This window comes from Paroedura picta, chromosome 8 (assembly GCF_049243985.1).
Source record: "Paroedura picta isolate Pp20150507F chromosome 8, Ppicta_v3.0, whole genome shotgun sequence".
In the NCBI taxonomy this organism is placed as follows: domain Eukaryota; kingdom Metazoa; phylum Chordata; class Lepidosauria; order Squamata; family Gekkonidae; genus Paroedura; species Paroedura picta.
Window position 1 is genome coordinate 30,059,374 of NC_135376.1, and position 27,334 is coordinate 30,086,707.

The window sequence follows — 27,334 nt, forward strand, 5'->3', positions numbered from 1 at the left end:
CCGCACACACTCAGCCTCCCTCCCTCAAGGGGTTGTTGTGGGAATAAAATTGTGGGAGTGGAGGACATGTAAACTGCTTTGGAGGAAAGGTGGGTATAAATGAAGTAAATAAAAAAATGCTAGTACCATTACCAGACGTAGTATGTAACATCATAGGGTTCTCTGCTCTGGGCTGGAAAATCCCTGGAGCTTGGAGGACAATGCAAAGTTCGAAGAAGGGAGAGACCTCAGCTGAGCCCCCCTTTCCAAGTATCTCTCTTCTTTAGAATCAAATGTTGGTCTGAAGTAGCACAATAAAATCAGAGTCCAGTAGCACCTTTAAGACCAACAAAGATTTGTTGGTCTTAAAGGTGACTCTTCTTCAGAACGCAGCGACGAATGAGTGGAAAGCCGAGTCACTGGAGACCGGGCGGAAAACACCCTTAAGCACTAAATTTCAAGAAATAACTCTGTGGGAGCTCCAGGCTCTCCTGGGGCGCTTCCAGCCCAAGGCAAAGCCCCGACGACAACGGCGTGCTGCTTTCCGCACAGGGACCGGGGGAGACTCCGTCAGTTGACCAAGAACACGTTTCCTGTTGACCCACTCAATACCAAGCTCATGTATTTACTGCGTTGGCCCGGGTGGCGCTGAGACTCGGACGCGGCCGTCGCAGATACCGACGTTCAAACAGACCCGAGCCCTCTCCCGCCTCCCGCGGCCCCGCTATTCTGTGGATTACGGCCCTGCTAGCGGCGGAGATTTAGCGTCCGGCCCCCTCCTCCCCCGCGTCGTCGCGGCCGCTTCCGGGGGCGGCGCTCTCCCTGGCCCGACGGAAAATGGCCGGGCGCTGAGCTCTTCCGGCGGCCCCGCTGTTCCGGGCCGGCCCCCGCGCCTGCCGCTTCCCTCGCCTCGCCTCGCCTCCCCTCCCTCCGCCGAGCGCCATGGCGGCCGAGATCCACTCGCGGCCTCAGAGCAGCCGGCCCGTCCTGCTGAGCAAGATCGAGGGACACCAGGACGCCGTCAGCGCCGCCCTCCTCATCCCCAAGGAGGACGGCATCATCACGGCCAGCGAGGACAGGTGACGCGCCCCCCCCCCCCGACGCCCTGCACTGGCCGGGCCAGGACTGGGAGGGGGAGGCCCCGCGCGCGCCCTCTCTCGAGCCAGGGCTGGAGGCGGGCCCATTCCTCGCGGCCCCCCAGACGGGGCCACACCTGCCCCGCGAAGGCCCCGCAAAGAAGGGCGGCCGACGGGCTGGGAGCGACACGCCCCCTCTCCTCCCCGTTTCCTCCTCCCCCGCCAGACTGTCCCGTCAGAGGGAGCGAGGGGAGGCCGGCCGGGTCGGGGCGCTGGGCCCGCCCGCTTTTGCGGGGTTTCCTTTCCCCTTGGAAGACCAGCAGCCTGTGGGCAGAGGAGCCGGCCCAGCCCGGTCTGGGTGACTGAGGGACGGACGGATGGGGTACTTGATAGGATAGAGGCCGCTAACTGCAGCTCCAGCTGAGAGAGGAAGGCTTTGGGGAAGGCGAAGAAGGGAATTGCCCGAAGAGAGGCAGCCTGGAGACCCATGAGAAATGAAACTTAGCCGGAGAGAGACGAGGCTGACCGCAGGAGCCCGGCTAATTGCCTTCTTGCTGCCCCCCCTCCCCCCGCAGGGCCTTCTCTTCTTCCTTCTGCTCCAGACATTGCCTTTCCCAACACACACACACAGGGGCTGAGGCCCGCCTCTGATGGTGGCTCCTAGCAGGGCTGTTGGGAGTTTCACTGATGATGGGGATGGAGATTCTCCTTAGCTACTGCAGCTAGTAGCCACCCATAGACCTGTTCTCAGTGAATCAGCTTAATCCTCCTCCGAAAGCCATCGAGGAGGATTAGAAGGGAGGTAAACATCTCTTATTAACAAGGGGTCTGGTAGGCTGCTGCTTTTCTCCCTTCCCTCCCCCTCAACATATGCCCAGGTGGAAACAGTCCCTTGCTGTTCCAGTTATTCCTTCTTTCTCTTCTAACCCTCACCCCCAAACTCCCTTTGGAATTGGGGGGAGCATAACAGTTCCCCCAATTAAGTTGTTTGATCGTCTGAGCGTAGTAGGGTGCAAAAGAGGAGGAGCATCTTCCTGGGGTGCGTAGGGAGTGCTTAACTTCTTGGCCTCTAAATAATAAGGGCATTTCCCTGGTCCTATACATTTTGCCAAGTAATAAAACCCTCTCTTCTAGCATAGTGTCTTGTTAGGTGTGAAGTCATGTCCGACCCATCGCGACCCCATGGCCAATGATCCTCCAGGCCTTCCTGTCCTCTACCATTCCCTGGAGTCCATTTAAGTTTGCACCAACTGCTTCAGTGACTCCATCCATAGTGTCTAGGGCTGATGAAATTTAGAACTGCTTCCTCTGAGTCCTGGGTGGGTGCAAACTCTCTACTTGGTGGAAGGATGGCTGCCTCTTTATGGGGTGAGCATAGCTTTCAAGATGTGTGATGTTCAGACTGGATTGAGAAGAGTTTTTTCAACAGATCATGTTGATGCTTCTGTTTTGCCTTGAGATATTGCAGGGTGACCCCAGGGTATGATTGATGAATCTGAGACCCATCACAAAACTTACAACTCCCATTTTCAACAGGGGTATGTTTTTGAATTGGGCGCTTATGGGAAGAACAATTTTGTGGCTCTCATTCAGTCTCTGTGCAGAAGACTTCTTCATTGCATGAACTGAAAACACTCCTTAAGCTTATACGCCAGTTATCCCCCAGTTATACACATGACTGAATTCCAGATTCAAAATCCTTACTATTATTTAGATAAGTAATTCGCTGTTAAGAGCATAACACAATTACAGGTTGAGCTGCCTTACCTTTGCTCCTATTGTGGTGGGGCAAAACTGATAAAGGTGCGGGTGTTTGCTTTTTAAGCAGCAGAAAAAGGGTTTTCATGCCCCACTTTTCACTACCTGAGTCTCAAAGCAGTTTATGATTGCCTTCCCTCCTCTCCCCACAACAGACATTCTGTGAGGTAGGTAGGGCTCAGAGAGCTCTGAGAACTGTTGAATAGCTCAAGGTCACCAAGCAGGCTGCATGTGGAGGAGAGGGGAATTAAAGGCTACCACTCTTAACCACTATACCAAGCAGGTGGCACACATGGGAATCTGCAAAGAAACTGCCCCTCTAGTCTTCCATCAGTTATTGGGTGATAATCTGTTTCACAGTAGCAAACGGTTAATTCTTGCTGGTTCATGAGAGCCTTTGGGAATTACAGCATCTGTTGCATTGGATTATGTCAGAGCTAAGAACAGAATTCTTGTTTCCTCAAAGTGGATGTACTCCTATCTGCCATCCCAGCATAAACAGTCACCCAAGGATACAAGGCAGGAAGCTTAAATCTAGACTTTTACTCTGAAATGTGCTTGACTTGTAGAGAAGGGAAATTACTGTTGTTGTTGCCTGAAGGGCAGGGACAAAAAGATGTGCAGCGCACAGGGTAGACTTCTATAAAGGGTGTAACCACACATGGCATCCCAAGAGACAGCTGAGACCTGCTATAGGCTACGTAAACTGCATGTAGGCAAATGCCCAGGAATAACCTTACCTCCATGATGAACTGGTTGGGTGTATATTCTGTCACGGCGGGGATATAATGTGGCAGTTCTTGATCTCAGATCTCTTTTGCAGCACTGTTTTGGTTCATTGTGTTCTTGTGTCCGGGGAGAAACAATGTGTGAGTACTGTGTCAAGTATAAACTTGGCCCCTCTCTAAAAAAGTGTGAGGAAGGTAGTTGGAAGGAAATGTCTGTTTCATGGTAATCTTTGTCATTGTTACAGTAGTTTTATGAATTATCAGAATATTTTCCAAGAAGAATTCTTCAGCCCCCTTGTTTTACTACTGCTTAATCTTTGAGTTTCTCTGTGTACTTTTTCTGTTGTGTGAATGAATGCAGCTGGAGTGCACCTGTGTCTGCTGTGGTCATGAGAATGGCAACTGAAGAGTCTGCTCCTGCTTCCAAATTAAAATAAGAAGGCTTGTTAGCAATTTGAGTATACTTCCTGCGTCTGTTTCCAGCTCTTTATTTTGTGAATCCTCTGCTAGATTCCTTTTATTTATTTGAGTTTATAGCCTGCCCCTCTTGAACCAGTCATCTCGGGACAACTCACAACAGTATAAACAATGAAATCATATAAAATCATAGAGTTGGAAGGGACCTCCAGGATCATCTAGTCCAACCCCCTGCAGGATGCGGGAAATTCACAACTACTTGCCCACCCACAGCAACCCCAGTTCCATGCTCAGACACATTTAAAAACTAAATAAAACTAGCAGCATGATGCCATTCAGTTGGTTTATATGCAGAGGCGTTGTCTGGCATAGCCCCTCCCTCAAGGCCCATATGATGTTTCAGGATTTTTCTTGTGCTGGCAAGGAAGGGCGTGAGTGTCATGCTAGGAGAAATCATATCTGGCTCCTGTCTGACCCTTTTATCAAGTGTCAGACTTGCATTTGGAAATCAAGCCAATCTGAATCCTTTAGGTTCTAGTGGTAGGTTGGAGTTGAATAGGTAGACTGACACTGTAATCCTAAAAACTTTTAATTGGATTTAAGCCCCATTGAATTAAATTAAACTTGGTTCTGAGTAGACTTTAGGATTGGCTCCAGAATGTGTGTATTACATAGAAGTCCCTTACCACAGCATTTGTGGAATGTGTTTTTTTGCAAAGCTGAAAAGACCCATGCACAAGATCAATGATTCACAGTTCAGATCAGCAGCTGCTACATAGCTTATAATACTGTTGCACATAATTAAAAGTTTCCATTGGATGTCATGGGAACGGATTAGTCGTGAAGAGGCAGGAAAATGACTCTTAAGGAGAACAGACAGAATTCATTTCCTTACTGTGAGTTTGTAAGATAAGCATGCTTTACAATACGTGCTTGAATGCTTTTGAAATACATTTTAGTATTTTTAATAGTGGCCCATGAGAAGGAGTTTCTCATAAAGAATTACACAAGCTGATTTTCTCTCCTTTGTGTTCACAGGACGATCAGAGTATGGCTGAAGAGGGACAGTGGGCAGTACTGGCCCAGCATTTACCACACCATGTCATGTAAGTAACCTCATTGACTGCTTGGCGGTGCCCGTGCCCTGCGCTGAATGTCTCCGGGTCACAATCCCACTGGAGTGTATTGGTGCAGCCCATTTCCATCCCTTCTTCCATGCATGCATGCTTCTTCCCTCTTCTGTTCTATCCTTACAGCAGCCCTGTGTGGCTGAGGGAGTGACAAGCCCAAAGTTTTCTAGTAACTTTACCACAGGCAGAGGTCTGAGCCTGGAACTCCAAATCATCTTCTACTACACCCACACTGCTTCACCCTCTCTGGTGGTGGTGTGGCTAGCAGTTGCTGCGAAATAGACATATGGACAATCTTTGCAGCTTGCTGATCCTAGAATCATCATAGAGCTGGAAGGGGCCATGCTGGCCATCTAGGCCAACCCCCCTGCTCAATGCAGGATCAGCCTAAAACATCCAGGATAAGTCTAGCCACTGCTTAAAGACTGCCATTGAGGGTGAAGCTCACATCTTGTTCCACACCGATGTGTAAAAACTGTGAGTGAAAAAGCCTTTACCGAAGTAACTAATCTATCATGCGTGGATTAGTATTTAATTTGATTTAAACCCCTTTCATATGGATTCTTCAATCCATTTTGGCTTCTGAAATGGATGTTTTAAGGATTTGTACACTTTAAGACTAAAATGCTTTCCTCCCAAAGTGCATTCCCAAAACCTATCTTGGTCTGTTTTGTTGACATGCATTATACCTATGGCAACTGAAACTTTCTTTTAAAAAATCTGTTTGCTTTTAAAAACTAAGGCATGCTTTTTAAAGAACTCATATGAAAGGGATTCTAGTTAATTTTTTACAGTGCCGAAAATAGCACAAGGAGCTGCTGCAGCCTGCATTTCATCTTGTGATGTATTATTGGCTAAAAAGGTGCTGACCTTCCTGGGATTAGTGTTGTGTGTCCCCCTTGTTTTATTGTTCTATTTTTCCCTTGTTTTATTGTTCTATTCTTCCCTTGTTTTATTGTTCTATTTCTTTATCTTTCAAAGAAGCACCCTGATGCTGCAAAAAAATTGCAAACACTACTTATTTCTTTTGTAGAACAGAAGAAAAACACATGCTCTTAAAGAACATTTTTTAAGGTGCATCTCAAGTCTGCACTCTAAAAACACACACCAATTTTCATGTTCATCTTGCGTAATCCCAGATCTTTGATAATTCCTTGGTGGTCATTATGCAGCCTTTCTTTGTTATGTGGATGGGGTCCCAGTTTTTTCCTAATAGCCTCTTCCTTGCAAATTCTGAAGACAAACAGCTTTGAGACCTTATGCTTTTGCTTCTACTATTATTTTGTAAAAAGCAAGCCATGGTTGAGCAGTGAGCATTGAGGCCGGGTTTGCATGGCTGTAGTGGGGGAAAGCATAAGAAAACTTTCATTTGGCATCTGTGTTGCCCTACTTCTTCTTCTTCACCATCACCATCATCTTCATAGGTATATAAAGATTTCAGTATCCCCCATCATTATTGATTAGAATAAAATGTTCCTCTAAATTTCTCATTTTCAACCTTAATGACTCCTTATGGCTGTAATTTTAAGAATCTTTGTTGTTGTTTTTGGCCAGAGGGTTCCAGGGTAGACTTATTTAAGGCATCTCAACATCTGGATGTATTCACCAGATTTAGCATGTGACAAAACTGTCTGCATCTTCCGTTTGTTGGAGTCCTCCCCTGCCCCTCCTCCCAACCTGGGAAATAAGGCGGCAAATTGGCAAAGTGACTCTGGCCTTCTGTGGGAGATACTTAGTTTTGGCCCCTAAATGGGAATTTCTTCTGGCATATTGTCAGGCATATTGTCAATGTAATGCCCAGTTACATATGGCGAACCATGGCTTCTGTGGGAGTCATTTGCTGAACTGAAGCTTTTCCTTCTCTAGCATGTCCTGCAAATCGGTAGCCAGTTTAGCTAACACAATGACAGGCTTTGTGTTGCTGCCTTTCACTCTCATTCTTAATCTAATAGGAAAAAGAAGAAAATGCTTCCTGATTGCACAGTTATATTTTCATTGCCAGATTGTTCTGGAAAAAAAAAGAACTTAGCCATCCCTTAAACTGGGTCAGCCTAAATTTTTCATTTCAGTAAATGTTGTTGTTGATGTGAACTAAGCCCAGCTTACTCCTAGATTGCTAGGATCCATTTAACCTGCATAAAGTGAGCAAGCAAAGTTTTTCTGGCACAGCGAGCAGCATCATTGCCTGCTAATGTTTGCAGATGGCTGCTAAAAGTATAGGAACAAGCCCATCAAAACAAAGTCCTACTCTGAAACGAGAGGGTAAGATAACAAGAATGTATTGGTTTCCACAGAATCCATGCTACTTTTCCTCAGTGAGTGCTTGGAAATGTAAGAATTGCATTGTGGTTTCGACATTGGTTCACCTTGCTATTGGTTTGGTGGGCCAAAGAGACTCAATACAGAATCATCCTAAGTCATGCTTACGTGGTGACCATTTATCTCTTGTGGCAGCTCCCTGTTCCACGATGGCATATCATCATGACAGCAGACGGATATTTGTAGGCCAAGACAACGGAGCCATTATGGTGAGTCTAGTGTGCAGCTTATCCTATAAGGAACAGTTTGATTTCTCTCACACTGCTTAGTGTGGCCTCACCAGAGAGTTATTAGTATTTTACACTGAGCCAGCAATGACCTGGGCACTGTACACCCCACACAAGTGGAATGATTCCATCACAATGGGTTTGCAACCTATTGTAGGAGAAATTGAGGACTGATAAGTTAATAGAACAACATTTGAGTCCACTGGAACCTTTAAGACTAACCAAGTTTTATTCTAGGTATAACCTTCCATGGGCATGCATACTTTGTTAGATACAGTGAAAGAATATTCTCAACAATTACATATAGATAGAAAGGGAGGGGTAATTGCCAGGTAGGGCTGGCTAGAGTCAAGATGCATAAGAAACTGTGACAATAGCTAAGATTGGATTAAGGCAGTGATCAAGATCTGTGAATAGCCAGCTTGGTGTAGCGGTTAAAAGTGACGGATTCTAATCCGGCGAGCCAAGTTTGAAGGAATTAATATAGTTCCCCGAAACAGCTGAAAGAGACTGAAATTCCCCTTGCCAGCTCATGCTGATTTTTGCTATTTAAATCCTTTTTTAATGGCTTATTGAAAGAACAGTAAAATGTACCTGTTGGGGTGGCAACAGGCAGAAGAACAAGTCACAAAATCTGTATGCTAAATGGGCCCCTTTACCCCCTCTCTAACGCTTGTAAAATTTTCACTCTCAGATCCCTACTTCCTTCATAGGAAGTTGCCCCATTCCCAGGAACCACACCCATGGCAGGTTTTCAGCATTTTCCGCCATGAAATGTAAGATTCAAGTAGGCAACTTTTTGTAAATGGTTTGCCCATAAAGCCCAGGAGGAAACGTCTGTGTGCTTTCTGGTTCCACCTTCATGATCTGCTTCTGGTTTCTTAATTGTTCCTTCAATTTCGGTTTCAGGAGTTTCATATCTCAGAAGACTTTAATAAGATGAACTTCGTCAGAACCTATCCAGGTAATAAAACAGTGAAGCGGGTATTACTTTGACTAGGATGTCCATTAACTGGAGATATTGTGCAGTGTAGGCACGCACTATTCCTGTTTGTAGGCCTATGTAGTAGTTTGCCTGAGTATGTTAATTCAAATAATTACCTGAAATAATTTTTAAAAACAGGCATACATTTTCCCCCAGCAGTGGTCATACTGGTGTTTGAGGCCAAAAGGCAAGATGCAGAGTCACATTACATAATTTCATAGTGCTTTTTGGAATGTTGTGCGTATATGCATGAACGCACATGTAACGGCCACATTATCTAGGACAGCTTTCTTCTCTACTTTCTTTTTTTAAAAAAAAAACAGGCATGTGTACAAACATGCTCTTAGATGGAAATGGACCAGGGTGCGGATGTTTCATCTCCATATGACCTTATTCAATTTTTGGATTTCTTGTGAGTTGTGCCAAACATTTGCAGAAACTGGAGACATGAAACATTTAAGCTACCGTTGATGGAATTATTTTTCTCTGCTGCCGTATTGTGGCTGCGTGATTTGTCATGGACAATTCCTGCAGACCTTGGGAAAACCTTTCCTTTGAACAGCGCAGTAATGCTCACTCCAGCCAAAGGCATTGAAAAAGCCCTGACTTCTGTGAGCTTCTGTTCTCTTCAGGACAACTTTTCCAGTGATTATGAGGCAGGCAGGAGGAGAGAATATCTGCACAAACCAGAGTGGGATGGGCATGTGGAAATAAAACAGGCTACAATCTTTTGTCACATGCTTAGAGGGGCAAAAATATGCTTCTCTACACGAGACCAAGCCCATAGGAGCAAATCCTTCTCATGACGACTTGTCAGTTTGCACCAGGAACGGTTTCTTTTAAAAAGAGACCTTGTGTTCAGAAGTAGCCTCAGAAGGTCACTGATCACAAAGTAGTTGATTTGTTTTCCCATTCCAAAGGGAATGGTTCTCCCTTAAAACTAACTCTCTTAGGCAGGAGCACATTTCTCCCTGTTTTGGTCATGCTCCGTGTCTCATTTAATTACTTTGGCACCGTGGAGTATGTGCTGTGTGTTGAAGCTGCTGGTGTGGTGTGTCCTTAATGGAGAAAGATCTTCAGGTTTCTGTATGAAGGAAAGGAGTCTTTAGGAAGAGCCTTTCATCTCCATTGAATGGAAAAATGCAAACTAGAAAAGAGACTTTCACAGGGAGAAAATGAAGCCATGCAGACATCCCTTCGTCTTTCTGGGAGCTGTAACTGAGTGCTAAGGTGCATATTACATGTCACTCTGTAATTTTTTTTAACAACCTTCTCCTCGTGCAGCCCCTGAGGATGGAGTTTTAACTGGGAGAGCAGCATGGGAGAAGATGGGCTTGTTGAGCCTCACTCTCTTTCGCCCTCCTCTAGTTGTCCATCCACTGAAAATCATCACCTTCCATCATAACTGGTATCTTGCTTGGAAAATGATTGCCTGTATCTTTTCCCCTTGTGAGCTTCAATGGCTGGGAATTGTGTTTCAGATGAAAACAGATGGAGTGTATGAAAGTAATCTTTTCTCCCCCCTGCCTAGACAAGTATTCCTGGGTTTTGCTCAATGATTTAAGACGTTTCTTTAAAAAAAATATGAACTGCATGCATCATGTAGTTCTCTTTATTTACAGGAATGCCAATAATGGCTGGAATCTTCCCCCAGTACTTTAGAATTAGTTACTTTCACTGTTTTGGTCTATCCACACAATTAAATCAGGCGCCTGGGTGGAATAGCAGTGGGCCATTTTTGGACTGACCTTATTATTACTAGATTTATAGACCACCGCTTTCCAGGCCAGGCTGATCTCTCTGGGGCCAGGGATTACCAATAAATTGGCATTTGATGAATGCAGTGCTCTCAGGAGAGGGGGTGCATATTGGGAGAGACAGTCCCTCAGATACGCAGGACCCACACCATGTAGGGCCTTAAAGATCAACACCAAAACCTTGAACCTGATCCAGAATTCACCTGGCAACCTGTGCAGCTGTTGGAGGGCAGATTGTATATGTACCCTCCACGGGGTCCTCACGAGGACCTGAGCAGCTGCATTTTGTACCAGTTGTAATTTCCAGGTCAGAGCAAAGGGTAGCTCCAGTCTGGAGGTGACTGTTGCATGGCTCACTATAGCAAGGTCTTCCAGGGCCAGATAGGGTGCTAGTAGCTTTGCGTGGCACAGAGGGTAAAATGCCATTGAGCTGAGCTTCCATGGAAAGGGAAGCGTCAAAGATCACCCCTAAGTTTCTTCATACCATTGACAACGCGAGCATGGATACATGAGCCGAGTCCTGCCTTAGAGCTCTGCTTTTTGGAAAGTCATGGACAGCTGTCGAAGCCGTCCAGGAATGCAGACAAACCTTGTGTTTCTCCCCACTCCAGTTCTGCAGTAATGTACAAGAAGGCAGGAGAGTAAAAATTCCTAGAGGAGGCATGCATAAAGGTGGAGACACTCTGTTCCAATTGAAATGCCTGTGCAAATATTTCTGGCCATAAGTGGTTGCATTCTGTCTGTGTTTCTGCAGCTCATCAGAATCGAGTGTCTTCCATTATCTTCTGCTTGGAAGCTGAGTGGGTTATCAGTACTGGCCATGATAAGTCTGTCAGCTGGATGTGTACCAGGAGTGGAAACATGCTGGGAAGACATTATTTTACCTCCTGGGCTTCTTGCCTGCAGTATCCTTCAGACTGGTTATAGTGTAAGAAAATAAATGTGAGGATTTTCATGTTTGCATGTAGAAATCTTCAGCTCTCTACTGGTGTTTGACAGAAGAAGAGTTGGTTCTTATATGCCACTTTTCTCTACCCAAAGGAGTCTCAAAGCGGCTTACAGTTGCCTTCCCTTCCTGTCCCCACAACAGACACCCGGTGAGGGAGGTGAGGTTGAGACAGCCCTGATATTCCTGCTCAGTTAGAACAGCTTTATCAGGGCTGTGGCGAGCCCAAGGTCACTAAGCTGGCTGTATGTGGAGGAGTGGGGAATCAACCCGGCTCACCAGATTAGAAGTCCACACCCCTAACCACTACACCAAGCTGGCTCTCTTTTGATTCAAACTTCATTCTACTCACTATTCAGTCTTCATTTCCCATCAGTAACAGTAGAGTGTAAGACCTGCTTATTGACGCTGAATGAGTCCACTGGAGAACTGTGATTCCAATTGAGATTCTGTAGGACGAAGCTGTACTCTTGTTTTCCAGGTCACACCAGTAACATTTTCCTGGAAGGTGTCTCCTTTCAGTGACTGATCACCCAGGATTCCCCTTCTTCAGAGGGAATTTCATCCTGGCATTACCGTGGTTGCTAGAGTCATCAAAGGCAAGGCAGAGCTATTCATTTCAGTGTCATGAGCCTCCTTAGTGCAACAGCTAATGAGCTGGCTAGAGAAAATTAAGCAAACAGGCCACTCAGTAGCTGGGATACTCGGCGTAATTAACCGTGAGGGTTTTGTCCCACAATCCTGGAGATGGTGGGATTAAAAATGCACACTGATTTGCACTAATGAAGGCCAGTCTTCTTGACAAGTGGTCCATGAGTATTACACTAGGGTACAGTTTGTGCACCCTGATCTGGATAGCCCAGCCTAACTAGCCCGTGTTGTCAGATATTTTGGAAGCTCTGCAGGGTCGACCCTGGCTAATATTGAGATGGGAGACCACCAAGGAATGCCACGATCATGTCACAGAGGCAGGCAATGATAAACTACCTCTGAGTGTCTCTTGCCTCATGAGGTCACCATGAGTCAGCTGTGAACTTGTCGGCACTTTCCTCCAGGACCACAGTTCATGCACCTTTGAATGCTTTTTGTCTTTAGGCTATTGAGCTGGGAAGTAGGGAGCAGTGAAGGACTATAGCAGGGACAAGAGGGCCAGCTGGGCTCACAAGGGCTTTCCTCACTTTTGAGTCCCCCAGATTCTGGCATGTACTTAAAAAGAAGTTTGAGCACAGCACAAATTACTTTTTGAACTAAACTTGTATTCCTTCTGTTAGGCTAACAATTAGAAAGTCCGTGTTCCATGTCCTTTAAGACTGAAGCAATTTAGAGGCCATTACTATCAATGTAGACTTTTCTGTGTTTCTAGCGCCCCCGCCAGAAGTCAGTGCCCATGGGCTCCTGGCACACAGTGGCATGGGGCCTTATGCTTGTGTTGCTTCTGCAGGGCGAGGGTAAAGGGTTTTTTTCCTGCCCTGCAGCTTGTAAGAAGACTCTGACACTTCTTAAGCGGTGAGTTCAACTCTGGCATGTCCTTCCTTGACTGAGCTGTGCACAGATATGACTTTGAAACCCAGCATGCCTTTGTGGGTGACTACTCTGGGCAGGTAACGCTACTGAAGCTGGAGCAGAACACCTGCTCTGTCATTACAACCCTCAAGGGTCACGAAGGTACAATTTACATCCTTTTGGTGCTAAATAAGATGTCCGTTTACCTTTCTCCTTAGAGGTAGATGTGGTTGAACTCTTCCTCCAGTTTTTGTGGTGCAGAATGAAGCACTGCTAAGGACATTGTTCTCACACTGTCATTTTAGCCATCAGCTTTCCTGGCTTCCGGTTTGATTCTTGTGGTCTGTTTCTCATGCAGAGAGTAAACAGGAAGAGACTGATAGTGGGAGCTGTTGGTACTGATGCACTTTTCCATCTGTCTACTTTTGTGGTATAGCCCCTGCTTTTCTTGCATTCACCTTCTCCTGAGTCTGGTGCCAGATACACTCTTCAGCTAGAAGGTTGCGGTGAACCAGGAAAGAGCTCCCTGTGAGTGTTTGGACAGTCTCTGCCGATTGGCGTGGCTGATGTTGGGCTTAGTGGCCCGGTGCTTTGTCTCTGGTAAGCAGCTTAGCATGTTTGGGGGGAAAGGACCCATTTGAAAATTCACATTGAGGTTTTTCTTGTGCTGGCACTTGCTCCGATGGATTTGTCCTTGGGTGAAAGTTCAAACTGGGTTAATGGTAGAGAATGGAAAGGCCAGAGTCTGCCAGAGCTGGAAACAAAATCCAAAATGAGCATTATCTACTTAATTTCAGTGTATTAAATAATCTTGCCACTAGATGGCCACATTTCAAATAAGTTCGCCTCAGCATACTCCCATGAAAAATGATGTTTATTAGGGCTCTCATATAGCACGTTTTGTATTTATACAGACCATACCATATTCTTTTGCATTAGACATGTTTGAGAACATTTGTTAGCTAGGCAAGCCATTGTGGGTTTTTCCTTTTTTATTTTGTAAACAATGAAAAGTTATGGTATCAAGCTAGCATCTGGGAGATCTAGATTCAAATCTCCCCTCTGCCAGGGAAGATTTCTAAGTTACTTTGGCCAGTTGCACACACTTAGCCGAATCTACCTCACAGGGTTGTTGTGCAGGCAGAATAGAGGAGAAGAAAATGATCTCTGCTACTTTGGGTCCCTATGACATAAAGTTCTATTTCTGAGGCTGCAGGACTCGTGCTCCCCGCCTGTTTTCTTTCTTATTCCCTGCATGTTTCCTTGGCTGTGTGTAATAGTGACCCCCTTAGCCCCTTCACCACTTTATGCTGCTGCTTTGCTTCCCATAATGTGAGCATCCCTTCCCCCTCTTAGCACAATGACTGGTCTTCACCTTCTCGTGAGTCTGGTGTTTCAGAGCAGGCCAAGTCAGAGGAGGAAGTGGGGCATGGGTGATTCTACCACTGCTTGCTTCTGTACCCTTACCATCCCTTAGGCACAGGTGAGATAAACATGCAGCATATATATTTGATGATGTGGATGCTAATCCTTGAGATCGCATGTCACAATACACCTGTTTATTGTGTGCAGTTGCCCAAAATCCGCCTGTCGTAGTGTCCGGTTTTGTAATTTATAATTTGTACCCTGCCTTTCTCCCCACCGGGGACCAAAGCTGCTCACATCATTCTTGTCTCTTGTGTGTTATCATCACAACAACCCTGCAAAGTAGGCTAAGCTGGCTCTCCCCAGACTTGGCTCCAGCCGTTGTCATGTGTCTTGAGGCCAATCTGTAGACCGGAGAAGGTTGTGTGGAATTGACTTCCCTTTGTTGACTGGATGGCTGCGACCAGGGGTGGATGGCCTTGTCAGAGTACGAGATAAGCGACACAGCTGTACACACGTAGGGGCTGGCACTGATTAACTGCATGCAGCTGTGCTCCTGTGAAGAATGCCGGTTTCTATGTACCTTGCAGTAGGCTGTAAATGCCGGACAATAAGAATTGGGCAGAGACACAGTCAATATTGGGGGAGCCGCAGTACCAACAATAAAGCAAATTTGGAATTGCACAGATGGCTCAGCGAATCTGTCAGGTTAAAGAGGGTGATCATCAAGAGTAAATTTCAGAGGCTGTTCTCAGGGGCAAGCTGGGGAGTCTCCCTCATTGGAGGCCAGAAGCGAAGTGGCATGGATTGTTGTAATTGGGGGTTATTCACCAAAACTGAAATCCTTTTCTTTCAGACAGCTCCCAGGGGGGCGTGTGTGTGCATGGGTGTAGTTTTAAGTGTGCACAGTGTGTTTGCATTGTTAATGTTGGCCATAGTTTATGACAAAACCTTTCTGGTAGGGTTTCTTCAGACGTCCGTCATTGGCTGGAGAGACCAGGCTTTGCTGAGTTAGGTCAGGTTCCGGGAAGCCCAATTCTGCTTAGCAACGATTCCTCCTTCCACCACCCATCTTCTTGGGCGGGGTCACAAAATGAAATGGAGTCAGGCTGATGAAGGATCAGTCCCGTCAAAAACCAACCTTACCTGCTGCCCTCCATCAGGACTGGTATCAGGTGTGTTTTTGACACAAAAAGCCAAGCCAAGCTTTTTGTGCTCCAGGTGAGCACCACTTGTCTCTCTTTCGAGTGCAGGGGAAATTCTCAAGTTGTCCCCATTCTCAGTGCTGTGGAAATAAATAGTGAACATGTGCTGGTGGAGAAGGTGAAAAACAGCTTGTTTTGCCCAGGGATGGCCAATGTGGTATTTCCATATTGCATTAAGTTCTTGGACCATTTGCTGTCCTTTGAGGTGTGGTGCAAAGTCAATGATAGAAGAGGGGCATAGGTGCAGCTGGTGGAGTTGTCAGTGGTATAGCTTTAACACTCACCTCTGGGAGGGGCTCACCTCTGGGAGGGCAGGAAGAAGAGTTGGTTCTCATATGCCACTTTTTCTACCCGAAGGAGTCTCAAAGCAGCTTACATTCGCCTTCCCTTTCCTCTCCTTGCAACAGACACCCTGTGAGGGAGGTGAGGCTGAGAGAGCCCTGATATCACTGCTCGGTCAGAACAGCGCTATCAGTGCTGTGGCGAGCCCAAGGTCACCCAGCTGGCTGCATGTGGGGGAGCGGGGAATCAAACCCAGCTCTCCAGATTAGAAGTCAGCATTCCTAACCATTGGCATGTCTGGTTGAGTGCTGTGGGAAACTGGAGGCTGGACTAGATGGATGTTTAGTCTGATACAGCAGAATGTTTATGAAGGCTTTCTGGAGACTGTACAGGTGTTCACCCCTAAGGCTACTTACTTTCTTCCATTTTGTTGTTGATGGATCCTGTGCCCACTGTTTAAGGACCAACTTGGAAAAATTGTTCTAAATTTACCCCTTCCCTCTAACAGCTTGACTTTAAAAAACCTATCTAATGGTAGAGTTCTGCAAGAGCTATGGCTTACGAACATGTAATTAATCTCTGCAGGGCAGTTCTAGCAGAAAGAGGCAGGAGAATGTTTCTTTTAGGAGGGAAGATATGAGTGCTCAGAAGGTAACCTATGTCTTAAATGTAACAGCCTGTAGATGCTTTGCTCATGCATCTTGTTCTTTTCTGAACCTAGGAAGTATTGCTTCTCTGTGGTGGGATCCTACTCAGCGGTTACTCTTCTCTGGAGCATCTGATCACAGCATAATCATGTGGGACATTGGTGGAAGGAAAGGCCGGACGCTGCTGCTTCAAGGCCACCAGTATGTAGTGTTATCTTTTCGTAAAGGTAAAGGTATCCCCTGTGCAAGCACCAGGTCATTGACCCTTGGGGTGATGCCCTCCAGCATTTTCATGGCAGACTCAATATGGGGTGGTTTGCCAGTGCCTTCCCCAGTCATTACCATTTACCCCCCAGCAAGCTGGGTACTCATTTTACCGACCTCGGAAGGATGGAAGGCTGAGTCAACCCTGAACCGGCTGCTGGGATCGAACTCCCAGCCTCATGGGCAGAGCTTTATATCGAGCCACTGGGGGGAGGCGGGATATAAATTAAATAATAATAATAATAATAATAATAATAATAATAATAATAATAATTTCAGACTGCATGTCTGCTGCCTTACCACTCTGCGCCACAAGAGGTTCTTAATCTCTCCCTAGCAGATGCCATTTGTTAGCTTGATTGCTGAAATGCCGTACACACAAAAGAGTCAGCTAGCAGGCCCTGTGGCTACTTGGAGATGAGAAATGAGGGCCACACTGAAGCAAAACAAAAAGAAAGAAACTAATAGTGCAAGGCAAAAGAATCTTTAATAGTTGAACAACCCCTATACTGGAAGTTGTACTGTATTTTATTTTCTTTACATTTTATTTATTTTACATAAATAAAAAAGTTATGCTTTATATTATTCCAGTAAATTCTCCCTGACACAGCTGAATACGAAATGTTTAAGGGTTATTTCTTTTGCTTCTGCATCCATTTATTTCTTTTCATTTTACTTGAAAAAGAAAAAAAAATATGGTAAGAATATCCTTGTAGTTAGCTCTATCTATCCATCAATCCTGCTTATACCATGGAGCCACACAATAGCATCTTGTTCAATGGTCCGTTTTATCTCCCCCGAGAACTGTCTTTCTATGCTCCCAACTTTCACAGTCAAGATGGCAAAGTTGGTATCCATCCATTCAACCTCCCTTTCTCGCCCAAGGCTCAGGGTGGAGAGCAAATTTAAAGCAAAATTTCACTTTTGACTGGAATTTAGTTAAGGCTAGAGATTAAATCAATGAAGAGGTAAGTGAGAAGGCCTCCAATGATTTAGTCTCGTTTTGCCTTCTGGACCTGGCCCATTCCATCAAGTTCTGGCATCATTGGGCTTGTTTACACCGGTGAGAACTCAGCTCTGTTTTAATCGATGACTTAAAGTTGACTCTGCTTAGGAAAATAGAGAAGTGGAGAAATGAAAGCCAACAAATTAACTGGCTGGATTTTTCAAAGTCCCCTCCCCCCTGACACTTGTTTGTTCCCTTCAGGATTACCAGGCCACAGTGCTGCAGGTCATATAATTTCCATCGGTGGAGACTTAAAAGGTCTCATCCCGCTGCCCACTACTGGTAAACCTGTGCAGAGGCATACATTCCCCTGTAAAAGTAAACAGAACTCTTGGAATAAGATGATCTGCAGCTAGAGTTCAGGGTGAGGGCATGCCTCTGGGTGTGTCCATGTAGGTTACCGTCTGTTTACAACAGATGACAAGGTAAGTGACACTACAGGTTGTTATCCTTGAAGGGAAGATGAAGGGTGAAGAAATTGCCAAGAAAAAGAATAGCAACGAGACCTCCTAGATTGGCCACAAAGAATGTTTATTTTAGTGTTGCCAAATTTTAATTTAATGTTAGTGCTGCCAAATTTTTGGTGACAATTAGTCTCCCCTCCAAAACCTGTGGGGCTATTACTTGTGACACTGGGATCCTCTTTTCATAAACTAGAAAAAGAGCAAAAATTGCTTCACCCTCAATACATATAATGCAATTATGACTTTGTATCTTCAGCTTCTTGACTAAAAGCCCTTGCTCCCTGGGATTAGCACAGTACTTACTGCAAAAAAAAAACACTTAGTTTGAAACATCTCACTGAACTTCGTTATTGCTGACAGCCCCTTTCAAGTTGCTTTTTAGAAAGGGACCCATTTTGGCCCTTGGAACATTTCTTGTCCATAACACTCTGTACCATAAAGTACCATCTCTTGTTCTTTACAGTGACAAAGTACACGGCCTTTGTTACATCCAGTTCACACGACAACTGGTTTCCTGTTCTGCCGATGGAGGGATCGCTGTTTGGAATATGGATGTTACCAGAGAAGAGGTAGGGGGTGTCAGTTGCTCAAAGGATAAATCTGTCAATGGCTGCTGGCCATGTTGACTGACATGAACTTCCACACTGAGAGGCACTAAATCTCTGAATCTCAGATGAGGCAACATCAGGGGAAGGACTCAGCCTCTGTACCCTGTTCTTGGATCTCTAGAGAAACCACCGTAGGAGACAGGATACAGGATCATTGGTCTGATGCAGCAGGGGTCTTCATGTGTTCTTAAAGTTTTTTTCCACAAGGGAGCAGATGAGGAACTAACTCTGTCATCATTCTGAGGTATTACTGTAGTGGTCACATTTCCACAATCTGTTGCTCACAGATGTCCAGTTAACAATTTAGCACTGGAAAACTTTGTATCAAAGGGACCTTGGATTGATACTTATAGAAACTAGGGTTGGGCGCTTCAGTGTCTGAAGCAGCCGATTGCGCCCGAAGCAGCCACCATCGTGGAGGGGGGAGGGGAGGTAAGCATTGACGCGGCAACCGGCACACACACGCAGGCGCAGAGCTCTGTGCCTGCGTGTGTGCCCTGACTGGCCCATCAACACCTGCACCTGCCTTCACCCCCCTCCCTGTGGTGCTGGCTGCTTCGGGCCCAAGCAGCCGCTTCGGATTCTGAAGCACCCAACCCTAGTAGAAACCAAGCCTTGAATGCCCTCTTGGGTGCTGTATTTTCAAGTGGTAGTTCAAGGTGGAATGACTCAAAAAACTACTCCCAATGCAGAACATCCTAAAATTGCTTATGGGCCACAGATGCTCTTTATGTTGCCCATTTCCAAACAATTTTGCTAAAAAGTTATATTTTTCTTGCTTCATTGTTTTTTTTATATTAGCTAAATGTGTAAATGCTTTCCTATAGAACAGTGAATGATGGGGGGGGGGATCCTTTCTTTCTTGGATTTCAGCAAGAGTCCCTACCAGCAATAAAGCCAGGAATAGAAGCAAATGCATATAGACAGATTTAGACAATTGGTTGATTGCTTTAAATGGCATCTATATTGCCCAGAAACAAGAACAGGATGTGTTGAACGTCAGATTATGACTGGAAAACGGAAGGCTTCAACTTTTCCAATTATTCAGAATCTCTTCTTAATCATCCAAACGCCAAAAAGAGAGGAGCTTCTCAAACCCTGCAGCAAGCTAATAATTCAGAGGCAGCTAAGAAGTTTCCTCATTAACAAGAGGGTATTGAAAAATGCTACTGCTAAGGACAAAGTGTGGGAGGTGCACACATATCTGGGAAGCAGGCATCCTCTCCCACGTGCAGCTTGACACAAAATTCTGTCTGGAGGGTGGTAGGTTTTAAAGGCCACGCTTGAAGTTGAGGGACATGTCTCCTGGTTGAGATGAAGGCTGCCATTGGAACATGTTCAGAGAAGGGCAACTAGGATGAGTGAGAGGCTGGAATCCATGCCTTCCGAGGAAAGGTTGAGGGAGCTGAGTATGTGAAGCTTGGAGGAGGCCAATGGGTGACCTGATAACTGAGTTTAACTATGTAAAAGGTAGACAGGTTGAAGAGAGGGCTGACGTATACCACAGCATTAGAGACAAGGACTAGGAGCAATGAATTCAAATTATGGGAAAGGAGGTTCCACTTATAAATATTATAAAGCGTTTTCCGACAGTGAGGGCTGTTTGTAGATGGAATATGGTGCCTCAGAGGGTGGTGGAGTCTCCGTGTTGGAAGAATTTAGGAGATTGGATGAGCACCTGTCAAGAATGTGTAATTTTTTTAAAGTCCTCAAAAAGGTGGGAGACTGGATGGGATGGCCCTTTGTGATATATTCCAGCTCTGTGATTCTGAGTTTGTCGTTGATGTCAAACAAAAATACTTTGTAACGATAGTGAAATTTGCATTGGCTTGGAGAGACTTTGTTTCTGTTGTAAACTATGACTATGTCCACCAAAGGGCATTGAGATCATCCAGTTCAAACAAATTGGTGATTCCTGGCCAAAAGAAGTACGTTTGGCCGCAACCAAGGCTAGGGCATTTTTGACCCTGGCCCGGACCTGGTGGAATGAGTTTCCAGAGGAGCTCAGGACTTAGTCAATTCTGCAGGGCCTGTAAGATGGAGCTCTTCTGCCAGACATTTGGTTGGGACTAATGAACATCTAGACAGCCAGTCAACATCATTTGGGCTTCCTCTATACCAGGGATTTCCAACCAGGGGTCCCTGGGAGCTCCAGAGGGGATCCACAGCTTTTCCCCTCCTACGTTAATGGACTTGGCCCCAAGCTAGGGAACTGGTTGCCTCCGCCCAGGGGGCTCGGTGGTTAGGAAGTGGAAGTGAAAATCGAAGTGGAGAAAGTTGGTTGAGTTGTGGTATTGGTGGGGCTGAACTGTCTCATTAGGTCCTTCCATTATTTTAACCCATGTGAGGCTGACGTAGTAGTAGTAAAGGTGAGGGGGAGCAAAAGGGTATGGGTAGTGATGTCACTTCCAGTGACATGTCACTTCCTGGGGGCGCGACAGAGAGACGTGACCAGCTGACATCACTTCCGGGGGTCCTCAAAGCTTGAAAATTTATGTCAGGGGTTCCTCCACTGTCAAAAGGTTGAAAAGGGCTGCTCTATACGAATACCCCCTCTGAAAACCCTCTGAAAACTGTGATGCTCTGAGGCCTTCCTACGCAGTTGACTTCACTGTTTTTATGGGGATTTTTAATTGCTTATGTTTTTGTGTTATGTTTTATGTGACAACGTTGTAAGGGGTGGGATATAAATCTAAAAAGAAAATAAATTATAAAAATATATTCTGTTGCCCCCATTTCTAGGCCCCTCAATGGCTGGAAAGTGATTCCTGTCAGAAATGTGAACAGCCTTTCTTCTGGAATATAAAGCAGATGTGGGACACCAAGACCTTGGGCTTGAGGCAGGTGAGGCCGTGCATCCCACTTGGAGAAAGTTGTGGGGATGGCTGTGTGTGATTTGATTCCCCACTCATCCACATACCGCCAGCCGGGTGACTTTGAGCTAGTGACAGTTCTCTCTGAGCTCTGTCAGCCTCACCTACCTCAGAGTGTCTTTTGTGGGGAGAGGAAGGGTAGGCTATTGTAAGCCACTTTGGGACTCCATAGAGCAGTAAAGGGAACAAACAAAAACCAGTTTCCAAATAGATAGATTCAGTCCTATTTTCATCAACAAAGTTTCTGATCTTGAATGCTGTGACCTACACATCTGAGCCTCTCGGCAAGATGCTACTTGAGCTCTAGGCTCCAGGTGAGACAGCACTTTGGATGCTGCCTGCACCAACACAGGATGCTGTAGGTGAAGAGGTTTTAACATAGCACTGCCTTCACATGCTTTGTGGCGAATGTTCCCCGGCATCGTGTGCAAAACTCGAAATAGTATATTGACTTCCCTTTCACACCTGTAATTCAGGGGCAGGCTGGTCATGTGAACTGCTGAGCGTGGTGGAGTGCAAGACACAGCCAGGGCTCAGTTGAGGTTAACTTAGAGCCACCCATGCTTCCCTGTACAAATGTGAGCTCATGTTTTCATGCAAACAAGCCCAAAGTGAGCCCCCCCCCAAAGAGGGATGGGATGACGCACATGGTGCTTCTGCTGCCAGCATCTTTCTCTTTATCCCATTTTCTCAACAGCAGTGACCCGACCTGGATAGCCCAAGCAAGCCTGACCCCACCAGATCTCGGAAGCTAAGCAGGGGCAGCCCTAGCTAGCACTTGGAAGGGCAACCTCCAAGGAACACCAGAATCATGACATAGGGGCAGCCTATGGCAAGCCACCTGCAAATGCCTCTTGCCTGGCAGCCAGGCAGTCTTCGTAACACACTGGCTACGTAACACACACACAATAAATAATGTCACTGTCAGTGGGAGATGATGCACAGATGGTCCCATCACTGGCAACCTTTTTCTCTTGAATGGCTTGGAAATCCTTCATTGTCCCTGAAATGATTGTGGTCTTTATTTTCAATGCCTTCAATCCAGCATCACTGCAGGAAATGTGGCCAGGCGGTGTGTGGCAAGTGCAGTACAAAGCGCTCCAGCTACCCCATCATGGGCTTTGAGTTCCAGGTCCGGGTCTGTGACTCTTGTTTTGATTCAATCAAGGATGAAGAGTAAGTACCTGTGGAAGAGGCCCGTGTAGGGTTCATTGTATTGGCCTTCTTGCTTCTGAAGACTTTGGTCTTGCTGTCCCTGAACACAGATGTTCCCAAGTGGAGGAAGATTGTCTCTTAGGGTGTAGCAATCTCGGATTAAATCAGTTTATTTAACAGTGGGCTAGCTAGCCTGTGTGGAAAATGAAAAAGGAAAATTGGTAAGGTTAAGGGATTTGTTCCAGCTGAGATACTGCCCAGTTATGCAGGAAAACAAGACTTTGTACATCAGCTAAAGAGCCTCTTGTGGCGCAGAGTGGTAAGGCAGCCGCCTGAAAGCTTTGCCCATGAGGTTGGGAGTTCAATCCCAGCAGCCGGCTCAAGGTTGACTCAGCCTTCCATCCTTCCGAGGTCGGTAAAATGAGTACCCAGCTTGCTGGGGGGTAAACGGTAATGACTGGGGAAGGCACTGGCAAACCACCCCGTATTGAGTCTGCCATGAAAACGCTAGAGGGCGTCACCCCAAGGGTCAGACATGACTCGGTGCTTGCACAGGGGATACCTTAAAGAGGGAATCCTTTCTCAGTGGCCTGATGAGAAATGAAAATGAGCAATGGAATGTTGAGGGCCTTAATAGGGGGAATGTGTGTAAAACTGATATTCTGGAGATTCCTGGTAGGTGGACCTTGAGTGGTAGGAGGGCCTCCAATTTTTAGTTCTTCCCCTTGTGCAATACCTCCCAAGCCCACAGCTTGTCTGTGACAAGTGAGTCAGACTCCTTCCCGTTCATACTGCTGTTATGAAGGAGTATGTTGCGTCTCCCCTGCTTGCAAGGCAATTGAGAACAATGCCACAGCAGTCCTCATAAGATACAGTTAGCTGCTAAGTATTGAAGTTGTGGAAAGGTATCCTATAGAAATGGAGAGGGCAAGCAGATAACTTGCTTGGCTTCATTAGTAAGGGCATTCCCAGTAACTTGGGACCAGGATGGTGGGTAGACATCCTTCAACCATTCAATTTTTAAATACAAAAATGGTTTAATTACCATTGTTCTTATCTGCAAAGACATCTGCAGATCAACAGAGAGGTAAAGGGCCTGCATCCCTCACTTCTGCATATTTGGAATTGATTAAGACCTTAATGAGCCAGCGAGTTGCTTAAATGTCATTCAGAAGATGCTGCTGTTCTCAGGAGTAATTTCTCCTCATTTGAACTCTGTTTGTTTTTTGGGGCTTAAAAAAAAAAAAAACAAGTCGCACTTCTTTGGCAACTTTTCACGAAGGAAAACATAACATTTCCCACATGGCCATGGATATCTCAAGGGGACTGATGGTGACGTGTGGAAGCGATCGTGTGGTAAAGGTAAGAGCTCTCTCCTCTTGCAGTTTGAAACGCAAGTTCTAGAGAACAAGGAAAGATCTAAATATTCAGAAGTTATGGCCAACTAATGTTTGGGAAAATACAAAGCTGTAGTATCCGTGGTGCCTTGGGCCACCAGACCAGGTCTGTCTGCACTTGTCCATGAGTTCCTCCACCCTTCTTCTGGCATTGGCACAACTGCCTTGGAGTCAGCACCATAGGATGACCTTGCCTTTTAAAACAGGCCCTGATTCAATTTTCTCTGTGCAATAGAAATAAAACATTCCATTATTTTGGGGGGTGGGGCATGGAATAGTGTTTGGAAGCTCCATCGTCCAATCATTTAGACCATTTTCCTGAAATTTTTCTACCCTTTGGTCAAAGAGAAGAAGCGAAGAACATTTTCATTTGCAACAAAAGTCTCCAATTCTCATTCCCATTACCTTGCTTGATACCCTGTTCCATCTTTGACTAATCCTTGTGTGTGCCATGGGGTACTTGCAAGCATCTATGGGCCAAGGATCAGACAGTTAACTTAAGGCTAAGTTTGTAGGTCATATAAAAATCTTACCTTACACATGTGTTCTGTTCTTCAGATATGGGACATGACACCTGTCATGGGTTGCAGCCTTGCAACTGGCTTCAGCTCCCGTTGACATCTGCCTGCCAGGAGAGCGTACCTGGTGTACCAAATGGACGAACCTCCTTCTGTGACTTTTGATTTAAAAAGCTGGCTGCTTGACTCAGTGAATGCTGTTCCCCCCACTCCCTGATGGACAGCATGACTCCTTTCATGGAGCAGAATTCTTCTTTAGTGCTTACTGGGGGAGGTGGAGGATGCAGAATGGCCAAATTCACACCCTGTGGAATGAACACAGAAGAGGCTTTTTGTTCAGCAGGAAACCTGGCCTAAGAGGACTCTTTGTGACTTATTTGTAGTGTTCAGTGTACTTTTTCTCTGCCCCAACTATATTGTACAGTGGCTAGGGGTTAAAATGAGTATAGTGACAAAAACCTGTGCAAATAGTAGTAACTTATTCTCAGCCCTAGTGAAACATTGCTTTAGATGCCATTTGTCTTCTGATCAGTCACTCTGATGGCTGCCTTGGAGGAAACTCAAACATAACTTTGCAAGGAGGAGGAAAGCTCCACCCCCCCCACGCCCCGTACCCAAAAATTGCATTTGGGATGAGTGTCAGTAGAGTTTATGGGAGTATTTTCTACAAGTGTCGCTGTTGATACACCTCTGCAAAGTTAGGCGGTCTGTCTGTACTTTTGGAACATGAGAATTATCTCGAACCTTGTTTTGAGTGGATTTTTGTCCCTGACAGAGCACTAAAATGTAACGTTCTCCTCCATAAACAGTAAAAGCAAACTGACATGTCTGTACCAAATGAGGAGGAATAATATCTTGTGTGTTGTAATGTTTCCTTTGTATCACCAGGGGTCCCTAGTAAATAAAAGATGTCTTTCAGAACCCCTTAATTCCTCTTGGAAAATTGTCATGAGGAATGTTTGTGTATCTATGTGTAAGCCCCTCCAGAAGCAACCATTAATCCTTGTTTTGGGGATATTTGTACTTGGAATTTATCTAAATACTGATACTAATAACGGTTTGTCACAAGTCAATGTTGCATGCTATGTATCCTTCTGAAATGTTGGTTTTCTGAAAATTGATGGGAGCTCCAGAATAGGCACAATTGTTGCTGAGTGCCTGAAATAATAGGCACTGTGATGTGGGAGAAGTGTGTGTCTTCAGGAATGAACAAGGAGGGATACGATATTTCAGCAACAACGCCTGTGTAAATCATTTAAGAATAGCACAATCCACATGTAGAATATACCTCTTCTCTGACTTTGACATAGTTAAAAGGCTTAGGATGGTAACCCCACTGAACTGGTAAACTTGTCCTGCTTCAATGCCTTATTGGGACTGCTTGTAGCAGAAGTGAAACTTCAGTTTTCACTGGAATGGTTCAAAGGAGGAGTCGCTTCACCTCAGTGCCCAGAGAGAAACTTTACCATTGCTGCAAATATTCATCCATCTTAGGGAAGCACTACCGTGACTTGAAGATGTTTGTACTTTTTTTAAGAGTGGAAATTATCTTGTATATTTCTTCGTGGTCAGTCTTGACAAGTCGGCTTAACTGGCCAGTCGCAAACCAGCTCCTCCACCCCACCCACCCCCCCAGCTGCTTCTTTAGTCTTTTCTCATTGCATATACACTTTTACCCTGATGGCCTGGCCTGAGGATTAGCAGCACAAACTGCATAATAACAGCTTCTACCGCCTTGGCAATTCCATTTATAATCTTTCCTCAGTCTTTTGCTGGAGGATGCTGAATTTGCTTCATGGCTGAGCAATATATTTTTTGTAGCAAATAAAATTAACAGTCATAGTGTTAGTGTCAAATAGTACATATAGAGAATTTTGTCGGCAGAACACTGGTTGTGTACACCTGTGAACCTTGGCGTTTTCCAAAGGACTCAAAAGACTTTGCTCAAGGTGATCTTTGCTTGTATAGGCAATGGTGGTGTGAGTGTGGGGAAGGGTGGGGGGAATCTTACTGAGCATTGTAACAATAATGGTCCCAGTAATGTGCAGCTACTTTGACTTGGTTTGATGCATTTACCCTGTTTCTTCACAAAGGTTTTCTTCAGTGGGAAGCAAGTACTAACCTGTTTTTGGTTGATAGTAGCTGTGTTCTTGTGAAATTCTGTGTGAAATCCTGTATCCTTTTGTTATCCAAGATTTTGTTGTTGCTGTCCGTATCTTTAAAAAAAAACTTTTATGTATTGTAAAATTAAAAAATACTATTTCCTGATAGCTATTTTGTTTCTCTAATTTCTTGGGAAATAGCTGCTCCCTATTGTAAATGGACTTTTATTCAAAAAGGTAGTTCAATAAATATCCCTGAAGACTGAATTGCATTACACAAAACTTGTAGGGAAGGGTTTTTCAACTAGGGCTAAAATCTAAAAGATGAAGATTTCTAAATATGAGCAACCCTTCTTCCTGAGTATCCACAGCCACTGTATGGACGTCCGGTTTACAAGGCATAGGGTTCAGATCAGAGAAACCAAAAATATCATTTTAGAAACGGCAATATCTAATATCTGATCACAAACCTTTCCATCCCTATATCTTGCCTTCAATGACCAGGTACAAAAGAGGGCTGGCTGAATGGAATGATCCAAAGTGAAAAAAATCAACCAGTTGGCTAGTATAAAACTAATCTTTATGGTAATTTATTTTGTAGATATTGCTTTCCTATCTTTAAG

At 45.3% G+C, this 27,334-nt stretch overlaps 1 protein-coding gene and 1 long non-coding RNA gene across 3 annotated transcripts; one reads left to right on the top strand and one right to left on the bottom strand.

The window, feature by feature from the left end:
- The first annotated feature begins 763 nt into the window (after window positions 1-763).
- WDFY1 (WD repeat and FYVE domain containing 1) lies at window positions 764-26,879 on the top strand. 2 transcript variants are annotated; one of them, XM_077348892.1, is made up of 12 exons: window positions 764-1,058; window positions 4,997-5,064; window positions 7,543-7,616; window positions 8,544-8,598; window positions 11,131-11,281; window positions 12,875-12,987; window positions 16,399-16,525; window positions 18,522-18,627; window positions 21,409-21,510; window positions 22,585-22,715; window positions 23,948-24,056; window positions 24,650-26,879. In XM_077348892.1, the coding sequence occupies exons 1-12, from the start codon at window positions 922-924 to the stop codon at window positions 24,707-24,709; spliced, it is 1,233 nt and encodes a 410-aa protein (XP_077205007.1). In that variant the 5' UTR covers window positions 764-921; the 3' UTR covers window positions 24,710-26,879. The 2 variants fall into 2 exon arrangements, with proteins under 2 accessions (XP_077205007.1, XP_077205008.1); XM_077348893.1 differs by lacking the exon at window positions 764-1,058 and adding an exon at window positions 1,415-1,437.
- Window positions 22,194-24,762, bottom strand: LOC143843192 (uncharacterized). The gene is made up of 2 exons (XR_013233487.1): window positions 24,625-24,762; window positions 22,194-22,887 (listed from the first exon to the last, which is right to left on the bottom strand). It is a non-coding gene; the product is annotated as an uncharacterized LOC143843192 (long non-coding RNA).
- Window positions 26,880-27,334: the final 455 nt, after the last annotated feature.